General features: G+C 35.6%; 1 protein-coding gene across 2 annotated transcripts in view; it reads left to right on the forward strand.

Annotated features, from left to right (window-relative positions):
* Positions 1 to 15,970: 15,970 nt before the first annotated feature.
* The window catches only part of Gmppb (GDP-mannose pyrophosphorylase B), a 94,135-nt gene continuing 86,942 nt past the window's right edge, over positions 15,971 to 23,163 (forward strand). The window contains exon 1 of one of the 2 annotated variants that reach the window (XM_068372777.1): positions 15,971 to 15,992. Coding sequence is in view for 1 of the 2 variants with exons in the window: in XM_068372778.1 (XP_068228879.1) it covers positions 16,346 to 16,397 (52 nt within the window). In the remaining variant the exon portion in view is untranslated. Of the gene's footprint in view, positions 15,993 to 16,241; positions 16,398 to 23,163 lie in introns of those variants that run through there. The other variant, XM_068372778.1, reaches the window with a different exon arrangement.

Raw genomic sequence — 23,163 nt, forward strand, 5'->3', positions numbered from 1 at the left:
TAGAATAGACTCTTTAGCTATGGTAAGCAGCTCTTCTAGGAGCAGGACACTCCAAAATCAACCCATTGTTCTCTAGTCTTGGGTAGTGCCATAGCCTCTGTACCATGGTCTTCCACTGTCTTGAGTTACAGTTCTCTTACTCGAGGGTACAATCGGGCAAGCTGTTCTGTCTTATTTCTCTTCCACTTGTTTATTTCTTCAAGTTTTCATAGTTCATATATAATTTTTTATGGTATATTTATTTTAAATGTTGTTACTGTTCTTAAAATATTTGATTGTAATTATTAATTACTTCTCTTGTAGTTTGTTTATTTCCTCGTTTCCTTTCCTCACTGAGCTATTTTTCCTGTTGGAGCCCTTGGGCTTATAGCATCCTGCTTTTCCAACTAGGGTTGTAGCTTAGCGAGTAATAATAATAGTGATGTTGAGGTATCCTTGAAAATGATGAACAAAAGACTTTTAACTTTACACTAAAAAGCTATACATTTTAATGCGTGCGTATTATGAAAATTATGGTAGGCTATATATCGCATGTGAATCCAGTTCCCATGCAAGCATGTAAAAGAATAAACCAGGTGGTATGGACGTTATCAGCCAATTCAGCAATCTATGCTGAAGCTTCACTAAAGCGAAGGAAGTCTGGGTAACCAAGACATATATACATGACAAAGCTACGAGTATCTCTATAAGTAGTTTCTTAGACTGTATTTGTCGGGATCAGAATTCAATGTTTTGATGTATTACTGTTGTGAAAATAGATCACATTGAATTATGAACTGTGACTTTGAATGTAATGATTATGGATTTATTAGTAATGTATATTATAATGTGTGTATAAGTAATGTAAGGAACATTATTCGATGCAATTATTTTCCAACATTGAATAGTAAAACAATTTATAAAGTTATTAGAAAAGGTGAAATTCCAAAAGTTGTGGAGTTTCCCTCTAACTGGGAAAGCATTTGGAAAAATATTAACTGTAAATTTATCTATGTTCAAGATAGGACTGTTATTTACAAATATATTCACAAGGCATTGCCAACAAGTAAAGAATTACACGTTATGAACTTGACAGATTCTTCATATTGTCTAATTTGTGGGAAAAGGAATGTCCCTATTCACATGCTTATGATTGTGGTAAAACGAAGAAAGTGTTAATCTGGGTAAGGAAATTAATGAGTTATCTGTGTGATACAAGATGTACTAAAATTATTTATCTATTTTCTATGTATTTCTTAAGTTAAATAAAATAAAAATAAAAGATTTATAACATTATATGCAGTACTTTCATAGTAACACTGTGGATGATCCGAGACCATATTTGTGATATAGATGATGTGAATATCAAAAACAAAAATATATGAAAAATCTTTATACGAAGATATATTTTGGAGTATCGAAGGTTGATTAATGGAAAACGATACAATAAACTTTTGGAATTGAACCGATGGAAAATGTATCAAATATGGAAATCACCGTAAGTTAACAAGATGTTTGCAACCTAAAAAATCATTTATGTCGAATAAAATACATTGTAACTGAATCTAGAAAATTCGTCTTGAAGTAATAAATTTATAAAGAAAATTTCCGGGGTAAATGTGGTTTACCTTTAGCTGAAGATTCGATTGACTCCGAGCACTTCTTTGATATCAAATCTAATTGAATCGATTGGGCTTATGAAAATATCTTATGTAGCAATCAATGTAAATATAGATCAATTGACCCTCGGAACATTCACATTATGCATTCATTCATCTATAAATTGCATACTTACACATGCATATTGCTTTATGAAAAAGGTCTCTGTAGTTTTTGTGCCTGCTGGTACTTACCGCTTGCGTACATATTTATGAATGTTTCAAAGCCTTATTTCTAAAAATATTGTAGTACTGTATTAACAATTTACTAGTCCATTACGAAATGTATTTCGCACCCCCCAAGAAAGATTAGTTTACCAAACGTTTACCAGGGCTCCACAAGGCACTAGAAGAGTTGGAAAACCCCAGGTCCACATAGCTGAGGACTATGAAGCGTGAAGTAGATGATGATGGATGGAGAAATGTTGAATTAAAAGCTCAAGATAGAGACGACTGGCAAAATATAATTAAGGCCATTTGCGCCAATTGGCGCAGGAGAAGATGATGATGATTATCCACATACAATCACGTTCATAAGTGACGGTACTGTGTGCTTTTATTTTTGGACAAAATGTAGGTAGTAGGTTGGCCAGGGCACCAGCCGCCCGTTGAGGTACTACCGCTAGAGAGTTATGGGGTCCTTTGACTGGCCAGACTGTACTATATTGGATCTGGCCTATTCTTTACAGATTCACCCCTGTCCTCATACACCTGACAACACTGAGATTTTCAAACAATTCTTCTTCTCCCAATGGGTTAACTACTGCACTGTAATTGTTTGGTGGTTACTTTCCTCTTGGTAAGGGTAGAAGAGACTCTTTAGCTATGGTAAGCAGCTTTTCTAGTAGAAGGACACTCAAAAATCAAACCATTGTTCTCTATTCTTGGGTAATGCCATACCCTCTGTACCATGGTCTTCCACTCTCTCTGGTTAAAGTTCTCTTGCTTGAAAGTACACTCAGGCACAGCATTCTGTCTTATTTATCTTCCTCTTGTTTTGTTAACTTTTTTATAGTTTATATAGGAAATATTTATCTTAATTTTGTTACTTGTTTCCTTTTCTCACTGGGCTATTTTCCCTGCTGGGGCCCCTGGGCTCATAGCACTATGCTTTTTCACCTAGGGTTGTAGCTTAGCAAATAATAATAATAATAATAATAATAATAATAATAATAATAATAATAAATTGTCACCGTAGAAAGCAATGCGGCACCACAGGTAGTAAAGATCCCGTAAAGTAGCTGATAGGGACCAAGGCTCTATATTGGCCTTGATAGGGACATGCACGGTCTATGTATCTTCCGAATTATCGTAGTGACTTGCATGTAATCTCAGGCTCTTGTGTGCTTTTCTCTGAAAAAAAAAAAGGAATGGAAAATCTAAAACAATAAAAATGATTTGTGTATGTTATTAATTTTCAAATACTCGTTAAGAATTAAATCCCAATACTAGGTCTATTGGTCTGAATATATATATATATATATATATATATATATATATATATATATATATATATATATATATATATATATATATATATATATATATACAAGTATATATATATATATATATATATATATATATATATATATATGTATGTATATATATATTTATATATCAGACATAAGCCTACTTGACTTGCATATGATTAGTGCAAATATATTGTTATTAAACTGGATCGTAAAGGATAAAAGGAATAAAAACACAATAATTCACCTAATTGTTTTCATTGAAACGTGAAGTGTCCTAAGATACTGAATATAAATCATAATAATTAATTTAATTATATAAGAACAAAACGGAAATATAAATCATATAGAATTCTCTCTCTCTCTCTCTCTCTCTCTCTCTCTCTCTCTCTCTCTCTCTCTCTCTCTCTCTCTCTCTCTCTCTCTGTTACCCTGCATTCGTAAAATAATTTTATTTTCCTTTACATCTCTGAGTGACCTCAGACTCCAACGCTAAGCTATATATCTCAATTTCATCAATTTGATTTTACTCCAACAAAGAAAGTTCCATACAGTGCACGTTCATTTATAAGTTAGACAAGGGTTAGAACTTGAAAAAATTGACCAAAGGAGTTTAAAGTACGGTTGGAAAGATTAAGTGAAACTATTTGATAAATAATGCTGCCACATGAAAGGATCCTGGAGCAAAACCCCGTGCCATAGCTAAATGTAAATATTACAGTACATTACAGTATTCTAACAAGGTTAGGTTAGGTTAGAAATTTACTGGAGGGATGTTTACTAACAAATGGAAAAGGGAAGACAAGGACATGTCTCGTTTGAAAGGAAGCCCACACCAGCCATTATACATATATATATATATGAAAGTTATGTTTGTAGAACGTGATCACGCTCGACTTAATTTTAGCTTACTTATAAAATCTGTATTATAGTGAGCGTAATTCCTGGAGTTCTTGTTAACATTTTTCATGCAAATGAAGCAACATTGCACACAATTGACCATTAGAAAACTGTGCATGTGATAGGGATCAACCAATTCTTTGAACATGTAAGATGGGCGTGGTTTTATTAACCTAAATATAAAAACGATTTGTTCCCTACCCAACCTTTGCTTATAAATATACAATGACCAAAGGGTAAGAAGGCATGTAGAGGGGGTTTCAATCTAAATTGGTCAAATATGTCATAATTTCAATCAAAGCTTCATTGTGCAGAATCACTTTAAAGCATGTAGGAGCTTCCCATGACATGGGTGTGAATCAAGATAGAAATTATATATATATTGGAAATGTATCAACGATTCATAACTTGGCCTATTTTGAAAAATTAACATATGATATTTTATGTCACAATAAACAACTTTGTCTCTATAGATAAAAATTAGATAGGCATCAAGAAAGACATATGAATGACCTAACAAGATTAAATACCTATGAACAGTAATTACACACAAGATAAAACTAACATTATACAGTACAGTACTAACTACCAAATCTGTGACTGGACCTTAATAAAATATACAAATCATTTCTCTTTAGATGTTTGGAGAGTTCTTTTACCACTCTCTTAATTCAGTCTTGAGGTTCTACACTCATATCAGAGCTTCAGTCCTAAATTTCAGTTAAAGGTTATGGATGGATCAGTAACCTTACACTTAGTTTGATTTGGTATTGTTAGTTTAGAAAGGATCCTTATAAACTAATTGGTATAGGTTCATTTTCATCATATTTTTTTAGCAATTACACACGACATACGAATACAGTAACGTGTCTCTGTGTTTTTAATATATTCTGTTATTTTTATTAAAACTATGCAATAAAAGATAAAATAGTGCAATAGTTCAATTATTCCAGTTTATAAAGAAAACAGAAGAAAACAAGAGGCCTATTCTCAATTGCTTTTAGACGTGGAAAAATGAAATTCTGAATATGATTTTTTTTTTTTTTTTTTTTGTTGATAAGACCACTTCTGTATTCAAGCCATTGGTTTGATAATATTCATAAGAAAACAAGCACCTACAAAAGAAATTCCGCTATACATTACTATTTACTATGTATTACCTTTGAACTTCTGACTTAAGATAGTTTCTTCTTATAAAATCAATTAACATGAACTCAAAATTCTCAACCTTATCTCAGAAAATATTAAAAATGATAATGCCTATGATAGAAATAATGATAATAAAAGTTACGTAAAATCATATTATATGCGTTGCTCATTCCTAAAAGAAAAGAAAGAGTGATTACTGAAGGGAAACTCCGTCATTGATAAACATTTGAATGATATATAATAATCATAAGAAATAACAAAATATAAAATAAATTAGGATTTAAATAAAAAAAACTTAGCTAGAGCGTTTGACCAAAATACCCGCGTGAATTTAACTCGTTTGCCAACAGCAGTCCATAACTCACGAAAGCCCTCTCGCCGTATACATTTTAGCGGGAGATATCTAATATCTCATTGGCTGATTCGTTATCTACTGTGATTGGTGGCTGTACGTGACGTCAGGCAGTTGTATTTTATGAATGACTTCAACTCGGTTTGGGTGAAATACCTATACACATTTTAATTGAATTCTTGGCTTAAAATTTTATATTTTATGGATATAAACTTAAAAGGTTTATTATTAATTACTAAAATAAGTAATGAATGTTGTTGAAGGGCATAAGTAAAATAAATACGTCATATTTGAAGGAATACTTACCTGTGCTTTTGGCTACGCTGTAAGATGTGTGTGTGTGTGTGTGTGTGTGTGTGTGTGTGTGTGCGCGTTTGTTTGTAAAGCTGTAGAACCTGAAGGGAGCCGTCAATCACAGCTGAGGAAGACTTGGCCAATCAGAGGACATGAATTTTTTTATTCGTTTTGTTTTAATGGATTTAAAGATACGTTTACTTCAAAATACATAGAGTCAGAAACTTATAAGATGCTATAATAACATTATTTATTAGAGGGATAGATCCGGATTACTAATTCATTATTTTTATGAAGAAAATGCGTCTGGGGGACGTCATCGGTAGTAGGGTGAGTTTTACAGCTTGTCTTTGCTTCTGTTTGCGATTTTGAGAGAGCTGTTATTATTTTGAGCTTGATTGAATAGTGAATTAATTACGTAACTTTAATTTGTATTTTGCTATAGTTCAAGTATAATTGCAATTGAACAAATGTCGTCATAAAGGGTAGGGGTATATACCAGCAGTATACATATTTAAGATAATTAATTGATAATACAAAACTGTATTATTTTCAAACAAACTTATTTAGTAATAATAAATTTATCTAAAATATCATTGTTGTTTGTGTGTATTATAAATAAATGTGATAAGACGAAATAAATGTCTTTAACTAGAGCGTTTGATAGAAATATCTCCAGTAAACTTGACTCGTTTGCCAACAGCAACTCATAAGCCAGAGGCAGTTTTCTTAGCGGGAAAAATATAGCGTCTCATTGGCTGATTCGTCCTCTCCTTTGATTGGTGGTTATATGTGACGTCATGTAATCTCTTATTTTATGAACGAATTTAATAGGTTAGAGGTAAAATACCTATAATTATTGTAGATGAAATAAGACTTAGAAATTACATTTTATATGAAAACAAACTAGAAATATTATAAATTTTATATAATAATAGATAATGGACCTTGTTCAAATTCGTAAGCTAAATAAATACGCATTTTTTAAAAGAATAAATAATTGGGTTATGGCTACAATGTTAGCTGTGTACGCGTTAATTTGTAAACAAAGGCAACAACCAATCACAGCTGAGAAGATACAGCCAATCAGAGGACTGGGAGATCGCGCTTAGCGAGAGATCCGGGAAATTATGCGTTGGTGTTTGCAAAACCTACCCAATTTTCCATAATACAGTTTTCAAATGCTCTAGCTGTTGGGGACGGACCAGAAAGATGTTTTTCTCTTAGATGGAATTTGATATATTTTCGTTAAAATATAAAGAGAAAGTCCTTTAAAGGATTTTTTTATATATAAATATCTTATCAGATGGATACATTCTAATTACCAATTAGTTATTTGTATTAAAAAATAGTCTTTGTGGCGTCACGAAGAGTAGGACGAACTTTAAAAGCTTGTCTAAATGTTTGATTGATTCTGTTTGCTGGTTTAAAGGAGGTATGGAGTAACACGTGGCTAATATTCAAATAAATACTTTTATTTTATCAAACTTACATGGTGAAGGAACTACATTATATGACGGTAATTCGTATTTTGTTACACTGTAAAATATCCGAGGGAATAATTGACCATTTTGGTTACGAAATTACATGTAAATGTGAGGCTATAGTAAACAAAGGCAACAACCAATCATAGGCGAGGAAGTTATGGCCAATTAAAGAACTGGAATTTGTCGTCACGAGGGTATTTCAAGCTTTTAAGTGTTGCTTTTCGAAAACCTATCCAGAATTTCAATGAATTATATTCTATAGTTTCTGCTACTGGGAAAGGAGCTGAAGCTTTTTTGTTTTCAAGGGAATTAGAGTAATATTTTTCAAAACATATACAGTCCCATATAAAATGTTTTTATAACATATTCAAGCAGTTGAATAAATTTTGGCAACCAAATCATTATTTTATTAACCCTCTAAGGCCTGAATTATCTTTTACATCCGAAAAAAATAAATATACATTTTCGTGGTCCATTGACCACAGTAACCTAAGATGCTTTTCTAGCTTCTAAACTTATAATTTTTAAAAATATATATACCTGACCAATTCGTCATAATAGGCATGGTGTGACCGATGTTGAAGGAAATTAAAAAAAATATTCCTTTACATAATTGTGTTTATTCGTGGGAATTACACCTCCTTTATTCACATAGAGTTTCCATACAAAATAAACATTCTTTTTTTATTGCAAAAAAAAAAAAATTATAAGTTTGCCTTTATTAAATTCTTTCATTGTGTGCCCATTGCAAACCTTTTCTCAGCACATTCACATTGCATTTTATTTCTTATGAAAAGGTAGAAAGCAGTTATTACTGTTATTCAAGCACAAATTTACATTACATTTCAAGCAAGCAACATTCGTCCTGTCTGTGCAGCCCATGTTTTTGCAGAGGTTTCTAGAATTTCTCATTTCTGGCCAGTGACCAACTTCATCAAACCGTATATCATGTCCTGGTCGTGCTTGATTTGATGCTCTCTTTTTGGGTGGCTCCTCATGTCGTTCAGTTAGAGATGGCCTTCCCCTTTTTACCCGACTAATGATATCCTTCCCCTCTTTAGTAAGAGACTCGGATACAACAGAAGATTCTGCTTCAACAGAGCCAGCATGATGGAAAAGGCTGACAAGGTCTTCCTCTCCTAAAAGAAAAAGAAGAAAATAAGAGAGATGGAGAGATATATAGACAGAAATACATTTTTTTATCCCCATAACTAGTAAGCTTAAGTATTTCCAGCACATCTATAGGTAGTTACTTAGAAAAAAATAATAAACGTCCATACTCAGGTTAGGAGATTCATCTTCATCAGAACCTGATGACCCATCACTCTCAACTGCTTCAATGGGCATAATTTTGGACAGGTCCCTACAAGCATTGCGGGTGATCGCTCGTGCATAAAACTGTCCTGGGTTGATATCTGGAAAACAACAACAAAAAATAATAATAATAATGTTAATAATAATAATAATACGATCACGATTTATAAGCGTCTATCTCTTTCTATCCATATAAACTTAGGCTAGGCAACATTTTACTGTACATTATTATTATTACTATTATTATTATTATTATTAGTAGTAGTAGTAGTAGTAGTATCAATAATAATAATAATAATAATAATAATAATAATAATTAATATAATTTAGAAGTTTTTATATAAATGTATCCTAGGCGGTATTCTACTGTACATGAATTGCCTAATGCACTATTTAGATTATTTTATCATGTAATATTGCATATTTTAAAATCATTATATACTGTCCTTACTTCATGAAAATGAAGAAAAAATAAAGAAAAGAATAGAAACTATTCAGATAATGATACGAATGTGGTAGAATCATGATCGGCTGTGCCGTGCCGAATATGACGAATCTGTATCAGACATTCAATGGCCTGTTTTACCTATATATTACAACCAATATAGCATGCCATATCTATCAGCATTATCTATAATGACTTAACTATAACATATAATTTAATCAGTGAGCTATCTCACCCGATACTTCATCCATAGCTGGAAGAAAGAGGTCACTTCTGCCTAATTGGGATGTTTACACTCGACTGAGCTAGACACAGGCACAGCTGTCAAGCACCCAATCAGCGAGCGCGGTCTCCGTAGAGTGGCGGGAAGCGTACCAAATTCGTCAGACTCGGCACACGGCGGTGAAAAAAACTTGGAGTGGCCTTATATAACACAGGAAGTTGCTTGACGAATTCGTCAGTTTGGGCACTTTAGGGTAGAATAATACGTCTTTGTGACGGCATGAGGAGTAGGATGAACTTTACAGTTCCTCTGTTTGACTATTTAATTCTGTTTGCTGGTTTGAGTGAGGCTTTAAGCAACACGTGAATCGTGATATTATATCGATCTTAGATAGTGAAGGAACTGCATAACTGTAATTCGTATTTGCTTTATTTTGATTATTAGAAGGAATAATAGCAGACAAAGTAAAAGTAAATTTATATTCTTTTGGTATGGTGAAGCATAACAAGGTAGAGGCTGCTGGCATGTGATCTGGTAGATGTAGAAGCTTCCTCGCCGATGAGATCCAGACTTGAGAATTTTTACATATTGCTTCCCGGGTAATCACTCGTCGATGGAAATCAGTTCTCCTGGTCGGTATGTAGTCATCTATCCCCATAACCGTGATGAAATTCTTCCACTTCCCCAGAATGGTTGAATATTTTCTTTCTTGAACTTGGAAATTGAGATAGAGAATACGTTATCTCAAATAAACGAAAACACCAACGCTGAATATCATAAATATCATAACATTTACCAATAATTAGGAATTTAAATCAATATGAAGAGTTTTTTTCACTCCAGTTAGTTAAATCATTAAATTGTTATCCTTGAAAGCAAAAAAAAAAAAAAAGAAAAAACATTCCAGTAAGCTTGTAGTTATTTAATCAGTGTAGGCTTGCAGCAGGAATAGTAAAGAAAGTTTGTTACCCATAGGCCTAAGTCTAGGTAATTTAGCGGTATTAACTACTTACCTTGTGCTATTAGGTCGCCAGCAGTGGAAAATGCCATTATTGCTGCCAGGAAAAGTTTTCTCATCACACCATAAAACGTCGCTATCCCAGAATCCTGATTCAAAGGGTAAATTCTGAATAGCGAAAGCTATTCGTTGCTCTTAGTGATTTTGAAGTACAAGGTTTAATATCCTGTCTTCTGTGATTATTTCTTTGGTTGTGCAATCTCCTTCTCATTGTAAGATAAAATTTCTTTTTTTTCACTTTCAAAACATTTATTATAGGCTCTGATGTAACTTTTGATCATACTATTGTCCGACTTATATTTAATCCACGGCTAATTTCGATGGGGAGTATAGAATTTCTTTGCATTTTTTATGACTTTCCATATAGCTACTGAAATGTCCTGTCTTTAAGCTTTAGAATTTATTTGATGTTGCACATGATGCCCCATCGTCTCATTATTAGATCAGCGAGAATTAAGCTAAATACTGAATACATTCAATATCACTGTATGTCAATCTGACAATTGCAGCATTGTTTTCGTCTCTTTTGAAGCATGCCAACCTTTCGAAGTCAGGGAGGCGAATTTTCTCGCGTTGTTGTTATTTAGGAAGATCGCGTGAGGTGAGCAGAAGAGGGAGAGGAAAATCAATGTAAAGTTACTAAACAAATAGATACTGATGCAAAATCAAGCAATACACGTTAGAAATCGTTAGTGGTATACCTAAGTCAGTGTGTCACGGCGTGTCTTCTGACCATGAACGCCAACGTCATGAAATGCCGTCAGTCAAAAATCTATCCTCTTAAAAACATATGTTCGTCAATATATGACTGCCACTTGTTAAGTAAGTTTTCTCCGGACAATAGAGAGAGGGAGAGAGATTCACAACATCTCGAAAAGGTGCGGAACGTAGCCATTTCCTTGCATGACCGACCGGTTATGGCTATCTTCTGACGTGACGTGGTCACCGAAGCCTAAAGGGAAATTGTTGGCGATGTTTCAGGCATAGTTGTTGTGTCTATACCCACAAGGCCTTTCTAGTCCCACCGAATTCTGACTTAGTTATGGCACACTTCTTGGTTTAAAAGAAGAAACGAAATAGAAAAATCATATCCAAGTATTTTGTTGATGTTTGGTAGGTGCTACAGGAACTCAACGTTGCGTTATTTATTTATGATTTTAACGACAGCTTCATTTCTACCAAATAATCCTTGGTGAAGCATATTATTATTATTATTATTATTATTATTATTATTATTATTATTATTATTATTATTATTATTATTATTATTACTTGCTAAAGTACAACCCTAGTTGGAAAAGCAGGGGCCCCAACAGGGAAAATAGCCCAGTGAGGAAAAAAAGGAAAAATGAAATATTTTAAGAACAGTAACACCACCAAAATAAATATTTCCTTTATAAACTATAAAAACTCTAACAAAACAAGAGGAAAAGAAACTTGATAAAACAGTGTGCCCAAGTGTACCATCAAGCAAGAGAACTCCAACCCAAGACAGTGAAAGACCATGGTACAGAGGTTATGGCACTACCCAAGACTAGGGAACAATGGTTTGATTTTGGAGTGTCCTTCTAGAAGAGCTGCTTACCATAGCTAAAGAGTCTCTTCTACCCTGACAAAGAGGAAGGTAGCCACTGCTGAACAATTACAGTGCAGTAGTTAACCCCTTGGGTGAAAGAAGAATTGTCTGGTAATCTAAGTATTGTGAGGTGTATGAGGACAGAGGAGAATCTGTAAATAATAGGCCAGACTATTCGGTATATGTGTAGGCAAAGAGAAAATGAACCGTAACCAGAGAGAAGGATCCGATGTAGTACTGTCTGGCCAGTCAAAGGACCCAATAGCGGGTAAATGTAACGGAAGGAAAATATTATTCTATCTTTTATTATTATTATTATTATTATTATTATTATTATTATTATTATTATTATTATTATTATTATTACTAGATAAGCTACAACCCTAGTTGGAAAAGGAAGATGCTATAAGCCCAAGGGCTCCAACAAGGAAAAATATCCCAGTGAGGAAAAGGAATAAAGAAATAAATAAACGATATAAGAAGTAATGAAAATTAAGATACAATATTTTAAAAACATTAAAAGCATTAGTAAAGTTATGCTCCGATTATTTCGTTGTAAACAGCAACGAACCGCGTCAATTCAGAAGTGACTTTCATTATTCAGAATTGGAGATAGTTCCAAAAATGTTTAGAAACTTAGATACTCGATTATACACACACAGATATATATACTTTATATATATATATATATATATATATATATATATATATATATATATATATATATATATATATATATATATATATATATATATATATAATGTCTATAAACAAAAGGAGAAAGGCTGGGACAGGACTTTAATTAACAAAGACACTTATATCTAGTGTCGATTCACGTTGTTATCTACGGTGAGACCATAAATATCTAATATTTTAACGAAGGTTCTTAGTTTTAGCCTGGAAGATTAATCAATTATTTTAAAGATAAATCATTAGCGAATAGAATTTTTTTTATGATTTTGGAACACTGTGCTCACACATCACTGAAAACGGAAAAGTGAGTAAACAAGTAAATCGTAGATAATGAATTTATCCAATTGACCTCAAATAACTAGTAAACAAAAATACCAAATTATTAGAATTAGGCATAAGGTTACCCTTAAAAGAAAGAGGCTGCTTTATAAAAAAAAAAAGGCATCTTGTTTAATAAAAATAAAAAGAAAAAACTATCCCCTGTTTAACTCTTCTTACTTACATTAACAGGCACTTGCAATATTTTGCTATGGTTTTCTCTTATCCAAACGATGCTGTCATAGAGAGGATAACAATGATAAGGAATAAAAATGTTTGCATCAGGTACATTAAATTACCTTTTTTTTTTTTTTTTTCAAATATCCCCCATCACTATTATATTATGATGTGTAATGTACCATTCACATTTGCCTCATGCTGCCTGGAGGATTCATGACCCTCTGTTACTCAATCTCACTTCTAATATCAGTTTCCTGACTCAGACAATTCGGTGGAATCGTTGGGAAATTGGAATCCGTTAGCTGAGTCGTGAGTTCAAGCTCCGATCAAGGCTCTATAGATATTTCACTGGCAAACACGACTTTACTGTCTAGGTGAGCTAGCTACGGGTGAGTTTTTTTTTTTTTTTCTTTCTACCCGCTGAGTCATCAATACCCAGTGTCTGGTATCCATTGGTCATAGGTAGGATGGATGGTAGTTTAAGTACTGGCTATGCTTATATTTGGTCTTAGGGATATTGTAGGAAAGCTCAATAAGCTACCCAAGCTATAAACCCTGTAAGCAAAGCCTTACTTTACGTAATCCTCGCAGAATATTCACTGATCTGTTACATTTAACCCTGAATACATATTAAATCAACTGCATTCATTGTTCACCTATCTATTCTAACAGAACGATAACCCTTATAACATTACTCTTAATCATTTTCATGATCAATTGCCTCTGCTACTTAGCCTAGCTAACACTTTTACATTATTTCACCATCCACTGCCATTTCTATCATTGTCACAGCTGACGATTTATCTCCCAACATAAATCACTCCATAATCAAATCATGGCCCATTTTTTTCATCCCTAATGCCCTGTCATTTCCTTTACTTATACGTCCATGTTCCATCTATCTATGGGATCATGACTAACACGTCTTACATCAGCTTTTATACTACATTGGATAACACAAACTTCAACTCATATATAGAATAATTTTCTAGTCCCTCAGAAAATTACATAATACACCTTCTACATCTCCATCAATTTCAACATAAGCTCATCCTCTTGACTACCGCTAGAGAGTTTGGGGCCCTTTGACTGTCCAGACAGTACTACATTGGATCCTTCTCTCTGATTACGGTTCATTTCCCCTTTGCCTACACATACACCGAATAGTCTGGCCTATTCTTTACATATTCTCCTCTGTCCTAATACACCTGACAACACTGAGATTACCAAACAATTCTTCACCTAAGGGGTAACTACTGCATTGTAGTTGTTCATTGGCCACTTTCCTCTAGCTATGGTAAGCAGCTCTTCCAGGAGAAAGACACTCCAAAATCAAATAATTGTTCTCTAGTCTTGGGTAGTGCCATAGCCTGTGTATCATGGTCTTCCACTATCCTGGGTTAGAGTTCTCTTACTTGAGGGTACACTCAGGCACGCTATTCTATCCTATTCCTTTTCCTCTTGTTTGGTTAATTTTATTTTTTATAGTTTATATAGGTCATATTCATTTTAATGTTACTGTTCCTGAAATGTTTTATTTTTCCTTGTTTCCTTTTCAAACTGGGCTATTTTCCCTGTTGGAGCCCCTGGGCTTATAGCATCCTGCGTTTCCAACTAGGGTTGTAGCTTAGCAAATAATAATAATAATAATAATAATAATAATAATAATAATAATAATAATAATAATAATAATAATAATAATAATAATAATAATAATAATTCATGCATGCCACATCGAACTCCCTTTCTTAACTTAAAATTTCCAAACATGTCCATGAATAATCTAACGCACATTCTACCTTATCTTGAATCATTGCCCTAAACCCTCGTGTTTATATTACTTAATGTCTCCACGATTCTTAAAATCATATAACACTTCACTCTGTACAGAGGATCAATTATCCCAGCCGTTATTCACTCCTTTCGAACTTTTCCTTCTCCCAGCCACACCTTTTGCACTTGGATGACCCTCCAGAGCTATGCTACATCCATGGGAAGTCATCTCACATATAATTTCACCAACTTGCGACATCTTATCAGTTGCCAGCCCTGTGATTACTTTCATGAGATCCTCAAATGTCACTTTAAAAAATATCATCATGTGTTCATTATCTCTTCCTTTCCACACACATCATTCAACATTTGTCTCGTAACTATGCTCTTCGTACAACGAAGGAATCATACCTATGTTTCGAGTATTTTTTTTTTAATACTTTTTGTATTTTCCCCTTTCCTCTGATTGTTTTATCCATTCTCTTGAATATGTTTCTTACAACTCTACTAGTCCAGCAATCTCCATTTTTTACTTTCACCAAACCTCTCCTTTCATTATCTCACTGCTCACTTTTATTGCTCCTTTCTGCGGCTAATTCACCCTCCAATTACACCCATTAAATACATTATTTCTTCTGTTTTCATCAGCTTAAGGATAATATATGGGACTGCAATCCCTAAACACCTTGCAATAAGGTTTTTATGCTGCATGGATAGTGAAAATAACATTTCCGGCATATGACGGGTAAGGGGCGATTTCTGCTGACGTGTCATATGTTTTTTTTTTTTTATTTTATCATATGATGCCCTAAGGGAATTCAAATAACTCCTTTCATTCATTGCCAATTAATTCTACTGAAATTACAAGATACAGTCGCGTTGAATACTTGTTTTACGTGGTAATTTATTTAAACTTAGAAAATTAATTGTCTTTATATTTGGAAAATTGTATATATCAGGGTTTTTTAAACTTGCACAATTAATTGTCTTTATGTTTGGAAAACTATGACTATCAAGTTTGTTAACCACGACGTTTTAGTAATAAACTTCAAGAGGAAGATTACCACACGTTCTGTATGTTATTTATAAATCAGCGATGTACACGTCAAACAACCCATTGGATGTTGTGTATAGTACAACCCTTCGCAAACTTCAAAATAATTTGTTAAGTACATACTTTATTTTAAAGATTCATCTGTCTTTGAGGGGAAACTTAACATATTATCTTCTTGTGGTAAAATTTTAATGTTTCTTGGATTTATTTGTCATGTGACTAATGTTTTGGGTGATGTTAATGAACAGTATTGGGCAATTGCTTTGTTGATTTGCAACAATGTTGCCAACTTGTCAGAAAATAATTTTCAATATTATTATGTTTAGATATATATAAAAAGTAATCCATGAAATTGCGTTATACAAGTTAAAATTTTAATTCATTTTATGAGCGGCTTTTATTAATTATTAATGGTTAGTGAAAAACAAAACTCTTGGATTATAGTAAAAACAAAAATGATGACATGGTAAAACTTCGTGGCAGACGACGCGCGCCTCATACAGTGACATTCGTTTGTAAGTCTAATTATTTATATATGTAAGCATTTTAGTCTTAGATTTGATTAATAAGATATCTTTTAATTTCAGTGTGAGTTTTATGTTTTAATCCGAGGCTCTTGCTTTGGGTATTCAGACAGGCTTATGTATTGTCATGATACCCTAGACTAACTTAGTCGAAGCCGAGTGTATCGTCTGTAGAGTCAGTCGTGTCTAGTTTATGACATTGAAATAGGAAATGGCAATCATTGTTGTATTTAAAAATAACTGTGTAAGTTTCCTAAATCAAATCGTAGTGTATGTATGATAACGTCCATATCCAGTAACCCCCATTTTGAACCCTATTGCTAAGAATACGACATTCTAACGGTGTTCGTAGGTGGCTCGCCCCCCCCCCCCCATTCCTTTTTGGTATGTTGGTAAGGACACTGCTTGTAGGTTGGGTTAGGTTAGGTAGTGTTCTATGCACGTTGGAGGTCATGGCCATTGTTATACAAAGGCTCCCTTTATTTAGTTTTATTATAGAAAAGTGCTATTTTAGTTCGAAGAATGGAACTCTCATAATTAAATAGATTTTTGCATATACTAATAATTTGAATCCCATATGATACCGGCAGAGATCGATTAACAAGGTTATAGGTTCTAATAAAAGATTCCTGTTTTTCCTTTCGTCATCTTCAGCACCTTTCACAGGAGCCTCCTCCCACCTGGTAGCGCAGAATAAAAATGATAGGTGGTGCTTTTGACTTGTTCAAACAAAATAAGAGGCCAAACATTCTATATTCTAATCCTCTTGGTTATTTCTTTTTAATAATGGAATATACTGTGTAATTGAAGCTCTAATTTTATTCATGTTAATAACGAAAGGTTAGCATAGAAATGTGTGTTTGGTATATGTAGTCTGATAATGGGAAGTGAAAGTCAAGACAAGCATAAAGCTACAAATCACTCCTTTGTTGATCTGTTTTATCATCTTATGTTGAGCAAGATTGAATTTGGAACATATATCTGTTTGAACTGAATTAAAGTCAAAATGTTATAAACTAATATAAATACAAGCCCATGGGGTGTAGCCAAACATGTTCTGCATACTAGAATATGGAATAAATTAGATGTTAAATTGCAAATTCAGCAAGCTATAGTGGAGCAAAATCCATTTTAACCAAGTGTAATTTAGATGATAAAAGTAACACCAAAATACTGACTCATGAGGCTGATGCGTCTTGTGAAATATGTTACCCTTGCCAGGACACTGGAACAATGAGCTAATGTTAAATCCTGAACGAAGCTAGATACGGCAGAACAAAGACAAATAGATAATTGGTGTTAATTTGTTGTACCAATATACAGGTAAATACACTATTAATAAGGAGGATTTTTTTTGTATGATGGATATGGCTATGAACAACTCCATAGAAAATGGGATTTTTAAATGGAATTGAAAAAATCATGTTTTCTATGCATCTGGAAGTTCTGTCATAGCAAAGCTCCATTTTTTTTTTTTATTGTGTTTCATTACTATTACTTACAATGTTTTGATTGCCATAACTGTTTTTATTACAATGACTGGTTTAGATGATGGTGAGTGGTGGAAACAACAAAGTTTAAAAAGAAATTAATTTAGATATAAAATTAAACTGGTACATGGTATATCTTAATGTGTTTTGAAGGTTATTGATGACGGTATCGAGTGCAAACCCGTAGCTTTTGAGGTGTGGTAGTCAACCCACTATAACTAAAAAAAATATTGATTTTCATCAGAAGTCAATCTCAAAACTGTTCAGAACATCAGAAAATACACTAAATAAGTCTTATTTTCTATAAACCATTTATTGCACTATTCTATAATTTTATTTTTAATTGCATAGTTTTAATAAGAATAACAGAATATATTAAAAACATAGAGAGAAGTAGTTGTATAAATACTCGTATGTCATGTGTAATTGCTAAAAAAATTATGAAAATGAACCTATACCAATTAGTCTGTAAGGATCCTTTCTAACCTAACAATACCAAATCAAACTGAGCGTAAGGTTACTGATCCATCCATAACTTTTAACTGAAACTTAGGATAGAAGCTCTGATATGAGTGTAGAACATCAAGACTGAATTAAGAGAGTGGCAAAAGAACTCTCCAAACATCTAAAGAGGAATGATTTGTATATTTTCAATATTAAACTTACCCGATAATCATGTAGCTGTCAACTCCGTTGCCCGACAGAATTCTACGGGATGGATACGCCAGCTATCACTATACTAGAAGGGGGTGTACTCACAAGCGCCACCTGTGGCCAGGTACTACAGTACTTGTTGTTGACGCCACCTCACTTTTTCCTCTGTCGTGCTTCCGGCAAGACGTTCTTGGATACGCTTATGATTTTGGAGTATTGTTCACGGTTTGGTGAAGTATTTCTCTAAAATTTGCAGCTATTCGCTATACTGGAAACTTCTATATTAGCTTAGTTAGCTTTTGGAATTAATTTGATTAATTATGGTGACGAAGAGAGTATGAACTCTCTTTCACCTTTAAATGGCCGACCCTTCCCTTAGACGGAAGTGTTGGTGTCTAAGAGAGTATAGACTCTCTTTCTTAATTTTGCTTAACAAAAGTTATAGATTTATTTTATATCTCTCCGCCTTTTATAGGCCTCTTCGATTAACTTCCTTTTATTATAAACTTATTAAAATTAATTTTTATATTTGTTTATATTCGACCTTTCCTAATAGTAGGCGGTCTTTTCTTGGTACCGAAGTTAATTAACATTGAGCCCGTCATTTCGGTTTTACCTGTTAACATATTTTGCTATTTTAATGTTTTTGAAAGAATTTCTTTGATAGTCTCGTACTGTTTTCAAAGTTGAACTATCGTTTTGTTTTGTCTCTGCAGTTGTTGACGTTCAGAACGTTCAACTTGCGCTCTATCGTCACGATAGAGAGAGAATTTTCACGGTGTCACGTTGCAGTAAGAGTAACCGTGTCTAGCGTTTTGTTCATTCTTTCTTAACTTAATGGTTTTAATTCTAATAAATTGGGAAATATTTCAGTTTTTTCCTTTAACAATAATATGTTTTAACGATATATATGATTGGGCTCTTCTCTCAGGTTCTAAGTCAAAAGAGAGAGAGAGAGAGAGAGAGATAGAGACGGAGGGAGAAAGAGGAGGATAAACGTTTCGTTCAAGCGAGTAACGTTGTTATCGTTTTTGCTCTTCTCCCTAGTCTCTTTAGGGGAAGAAGGTAAACGTTTCTAGAGTTTTTTCTTGTTCTCAAGCTTTATGCGGTGAGAGATTTTAAACGTAGTTTATTTGATCTAGTGTTTAGTCTCTTTCCAGCCACTGGATTATTTATCTTTCATTAGATTTTTCTGTTACATTGTAATTCTGTTTTCGCAATTACTAACTTTTGAGAAAGGATAGAATTGCGTGTTTCAGGTACAAACCACTTAAAGTTTCGAGTTCAGTGAAATAAGTGCAAACAGAAAATCAAAAGTGATAAGTGATTAGCGCAAAGTGTGTCAGTGTTGTGCGTGAGGGTACTTCTGTGCGTGCCAGTCGTCCTCCCAGTCCGGGACCTCTTGCAAGCTCCCAAGCCCAGGGGAGAAGCAATGTCGAAGGGCAAAAGGGTTCGGCAGGCCTTGATCGGCGCACAGAAGTATCCTTGGTGGTTGCGGGCGTGTCTTACGGAGACCGTCACTCCCACCCGCAGACGATTGAGCCCTTATTTTGCTCGTCTGCAGAAGAAATTTCGGGGAGAAAACGCTGGTCTCAGGTCTCAAGACCTCTTAAACGTAAAGTCCAGACCTATGCCAGACGTACGAAGTTAGAGTTCAACAACCCGGATGCAGTCATTGGGTTAGCTCTGACTCTCCTCAGTCATCAGGTGACTGCACACCTCCTAAGAGAGGTAAGGCGATGCCTCTACAGACCTCATCTTCTATTAAGGCTTTGCCTTAACAGACCTTATCGTCTGTTGATCCCAAGACGACTTTGCTGCAGTCCATGCAGTCGCAGCTTGCGGTCTTAATGCGTGAGTTTCAGGCTGAGGTTACCAGCGGTGTGCAGCAACCTCCGCCTCCTCCTGCGAGAGCTCCGCCTCCGCAGTCCAGTCTGCCAGGCGTACGAAGTTGAGGTTCCTCAGGCTACCTTACCGCGTTCTGAGTTGCCAGTTACCAGCGTTGTGCAGCAACCTTAATCTTCCTTAAGGCAACCTCAGCAATGGGAGCAGGAGTCTTATGCCTTACTTCCTCCGCTTCCGCTTGCGGTTCCACCAGCGAGGCAACAATCTCTTGAGGTACGACAACCTCTTCCATCAATGAGGCAGCCACCTCAGCACTCGCTGCAGCGACCACCTTAGGCTAGCACCTCAGGAACCTCAACTCGCGAGACAAGAACTGCGTTCTGCGCAGCCGCTACCTCAACTCTCGCAGCTCACACCTCAGGAACCTTAACTCGTTCCTCAGGAACCTGCTACTGCGCATCCGCAACCCTTACAGCAAGCGCAACTCTTAAGGCAGCAACCTCATGCTATGAGTCAGCCACCTCAACGCATGCATCTGCCATTTTTTCCTCAACTTGAGCTTCTTCCCATTCAACTTGGGAATAACAAATGACAATAATAACACCTCATTACTTTCATAACTTGCATTTGTAATCATATACATGTATGCCTACACAAACATTATGATAATGGAGGTTATTTGTATTACTTATATGAAAATATATATGTATTCCTTGCAATATATTTTTAACAAATCGCAAAATATGGCAAAAATATCTTCTAAACAAAAATGAATCATGAGTTATGAATGTAAGGTAATATTATGTTGATATTAAACCCCATGCAAGCATGCATGAAGTAATGCAGTGTTGCCAACAGGGCGAGTTTCCCTTTCCTGAGGTGAAGTAGATTATAGTACATTTAGTGTAGCTTAATTCTACGATTATCATGCCGGCTATCAAATTCATCAACAAAACAGTCTAAATCAATTCCCTCGGCACGTGCACTTTCAATGAACGGTAATGCGATATTACTCACTCTAGCACTGGTCATGGAATTTCTGAGAAATGTTACACGCCATGCAACACGCTCTGCTTACCTTACAGCATGCTCTACATACAGCATGCTCTGCATACAGCATGCTCTGCATACAGCATGCTCTGCATACAACATGCTCTGCATACCTTACCGCATGCTTCTCAGTCACACATCTTTGGTTGTTGCCAACTCACTAGACTGTCAAGCAGTTTCATAACGTTGCCTTCTAGTCTGCTGCTTTTGCACCAGTGAAACCCTCACTGAGAGAACTTAGCTTTTCTCGGATATGGTCCCTGTAGATGAGAAAGTGCTTTTCTCCCTCCTTCTGATATTCCCTTGAGGACTCTGTCATTTGGAGAGGAGCCTTTAGCTGCGTAGCCTCCTATGGACTTTTATTTAAGCATAACATGCTTCCAGGGAAGGTAATGGTTCCACTTCAGTCGCTAATCCCGTCTGTTACCACACCTGCTCCCATAGACCTTGAGCTGTGTTGCAAGACATGCAGTCCAAGCTTAGTCCTTGTTAGAGGATTTTTTGTTTACGGAGTCAATGTGTCACTGGGAAGACGTTCAACAACCAGCAGAAGTGACTTGTTGTGACGCAGTGCGGCAACCTCAGCAACCCGATAAGGAGTTGTCTGTACGACCCAGACAGTCTAGACAGCTTCGGGTTGTCACTGTACTTCCTCGCTTCCCCATGGTTGACAGTTCACAGACTGTGCAGCAGTACCATGATCTTGTGTCCGGCTCCGTCAGACGATTGGCTTTTAAGAGCTCCCACAAGTCGTCGCTGTCTGGAGATTCTCAAATGGACTATGGATCTGACCAAGGAACTGGGCCTCCTGGTCAATTTTGAGGAGTCTCAGCTCGTCCCATCCCAGACCATTGTCTCCTTGGGTATGGATCTTCAGAGTCGAGCTTTTCGGGCTTTTCCGTCGGCCCCAAGGATCTTCCAAGCCCTAGAATGCATCCAGAGCATGCTGAGAAGGAACCGATGCTCAGTCAGGTAGTGGATGAGTCTAACAGGGACACTTTCATCGCTGGCCCTGTTCATCGTGTTAGGGAGACTCCACCTCCCCCCCCTTCAGTATCATCTAGCTGCTCACTGGATAAAGGACATGACGCTAGAGACGGTCTCAGTTCCTGTTTCCGAAGAGAGGAGGTCTTCTCTCGCGTGGTGTAAGAACAGCTTTCTTCTCAAGGAAGTCTGCCTTTGGCTGTTCAGAAACACCACCGCCGTCTCCTCTCGGACGCATCAGACACGGGCTGGGGTGCGACTTTGGACGGACAAGAATGCTCGGGAACATGGAATCAGGAGCAAAGGACACTTCACATCAATTGCAAGGAGTTGTTGGCGGTTATTCTGGCCTTGATAAACTTCAAGTCCCTCCAGCTTAACAAAGTGGTGGAGGTGGACTCTGACAACACCACAGCCCTGGCTTACATCTTCAAGCAGGGAGGGACTCTTTCGTGGAAGTTGTTCTAGATCGCAAGGGACCTCCTCATCTGGTCTAAAGATCGAAAGCTCACGCTGGTAACGAGGTTCATTCAGGGCGGTATGAATGTCATGGCAGATCACCTCAGCCGGAAGGGTCAGGTCATCCCCACAGAGTGGACCCTTCTCAAGAAGGTTTGCAGCAGACTTTGGGCCCTGTGGGGTCAGCCAACCATAGATCTGTTCGCTACCTCGATAACCTAGAGACTCCTGTTGTATTGTTCTCCGATTCCAGACCCAGCAGCAGTTCACGTGGA

The sequence above is a fragment of the Palaemon carinicauda genome, chromosome 4 (assembly GCF_036898095.1).
Source record: "Palaemon carinicauda isolate YSFRI2023 chromosome 4, ASM3689809v2, whole genome shotgun sequence".
Taxonomy (NCBI): Eukaryota; Metazoa; Arthropoda; class Malacostraca; order Decapoda; family Palaemonidae; genus Palaemon; species Palaemon carinicauda.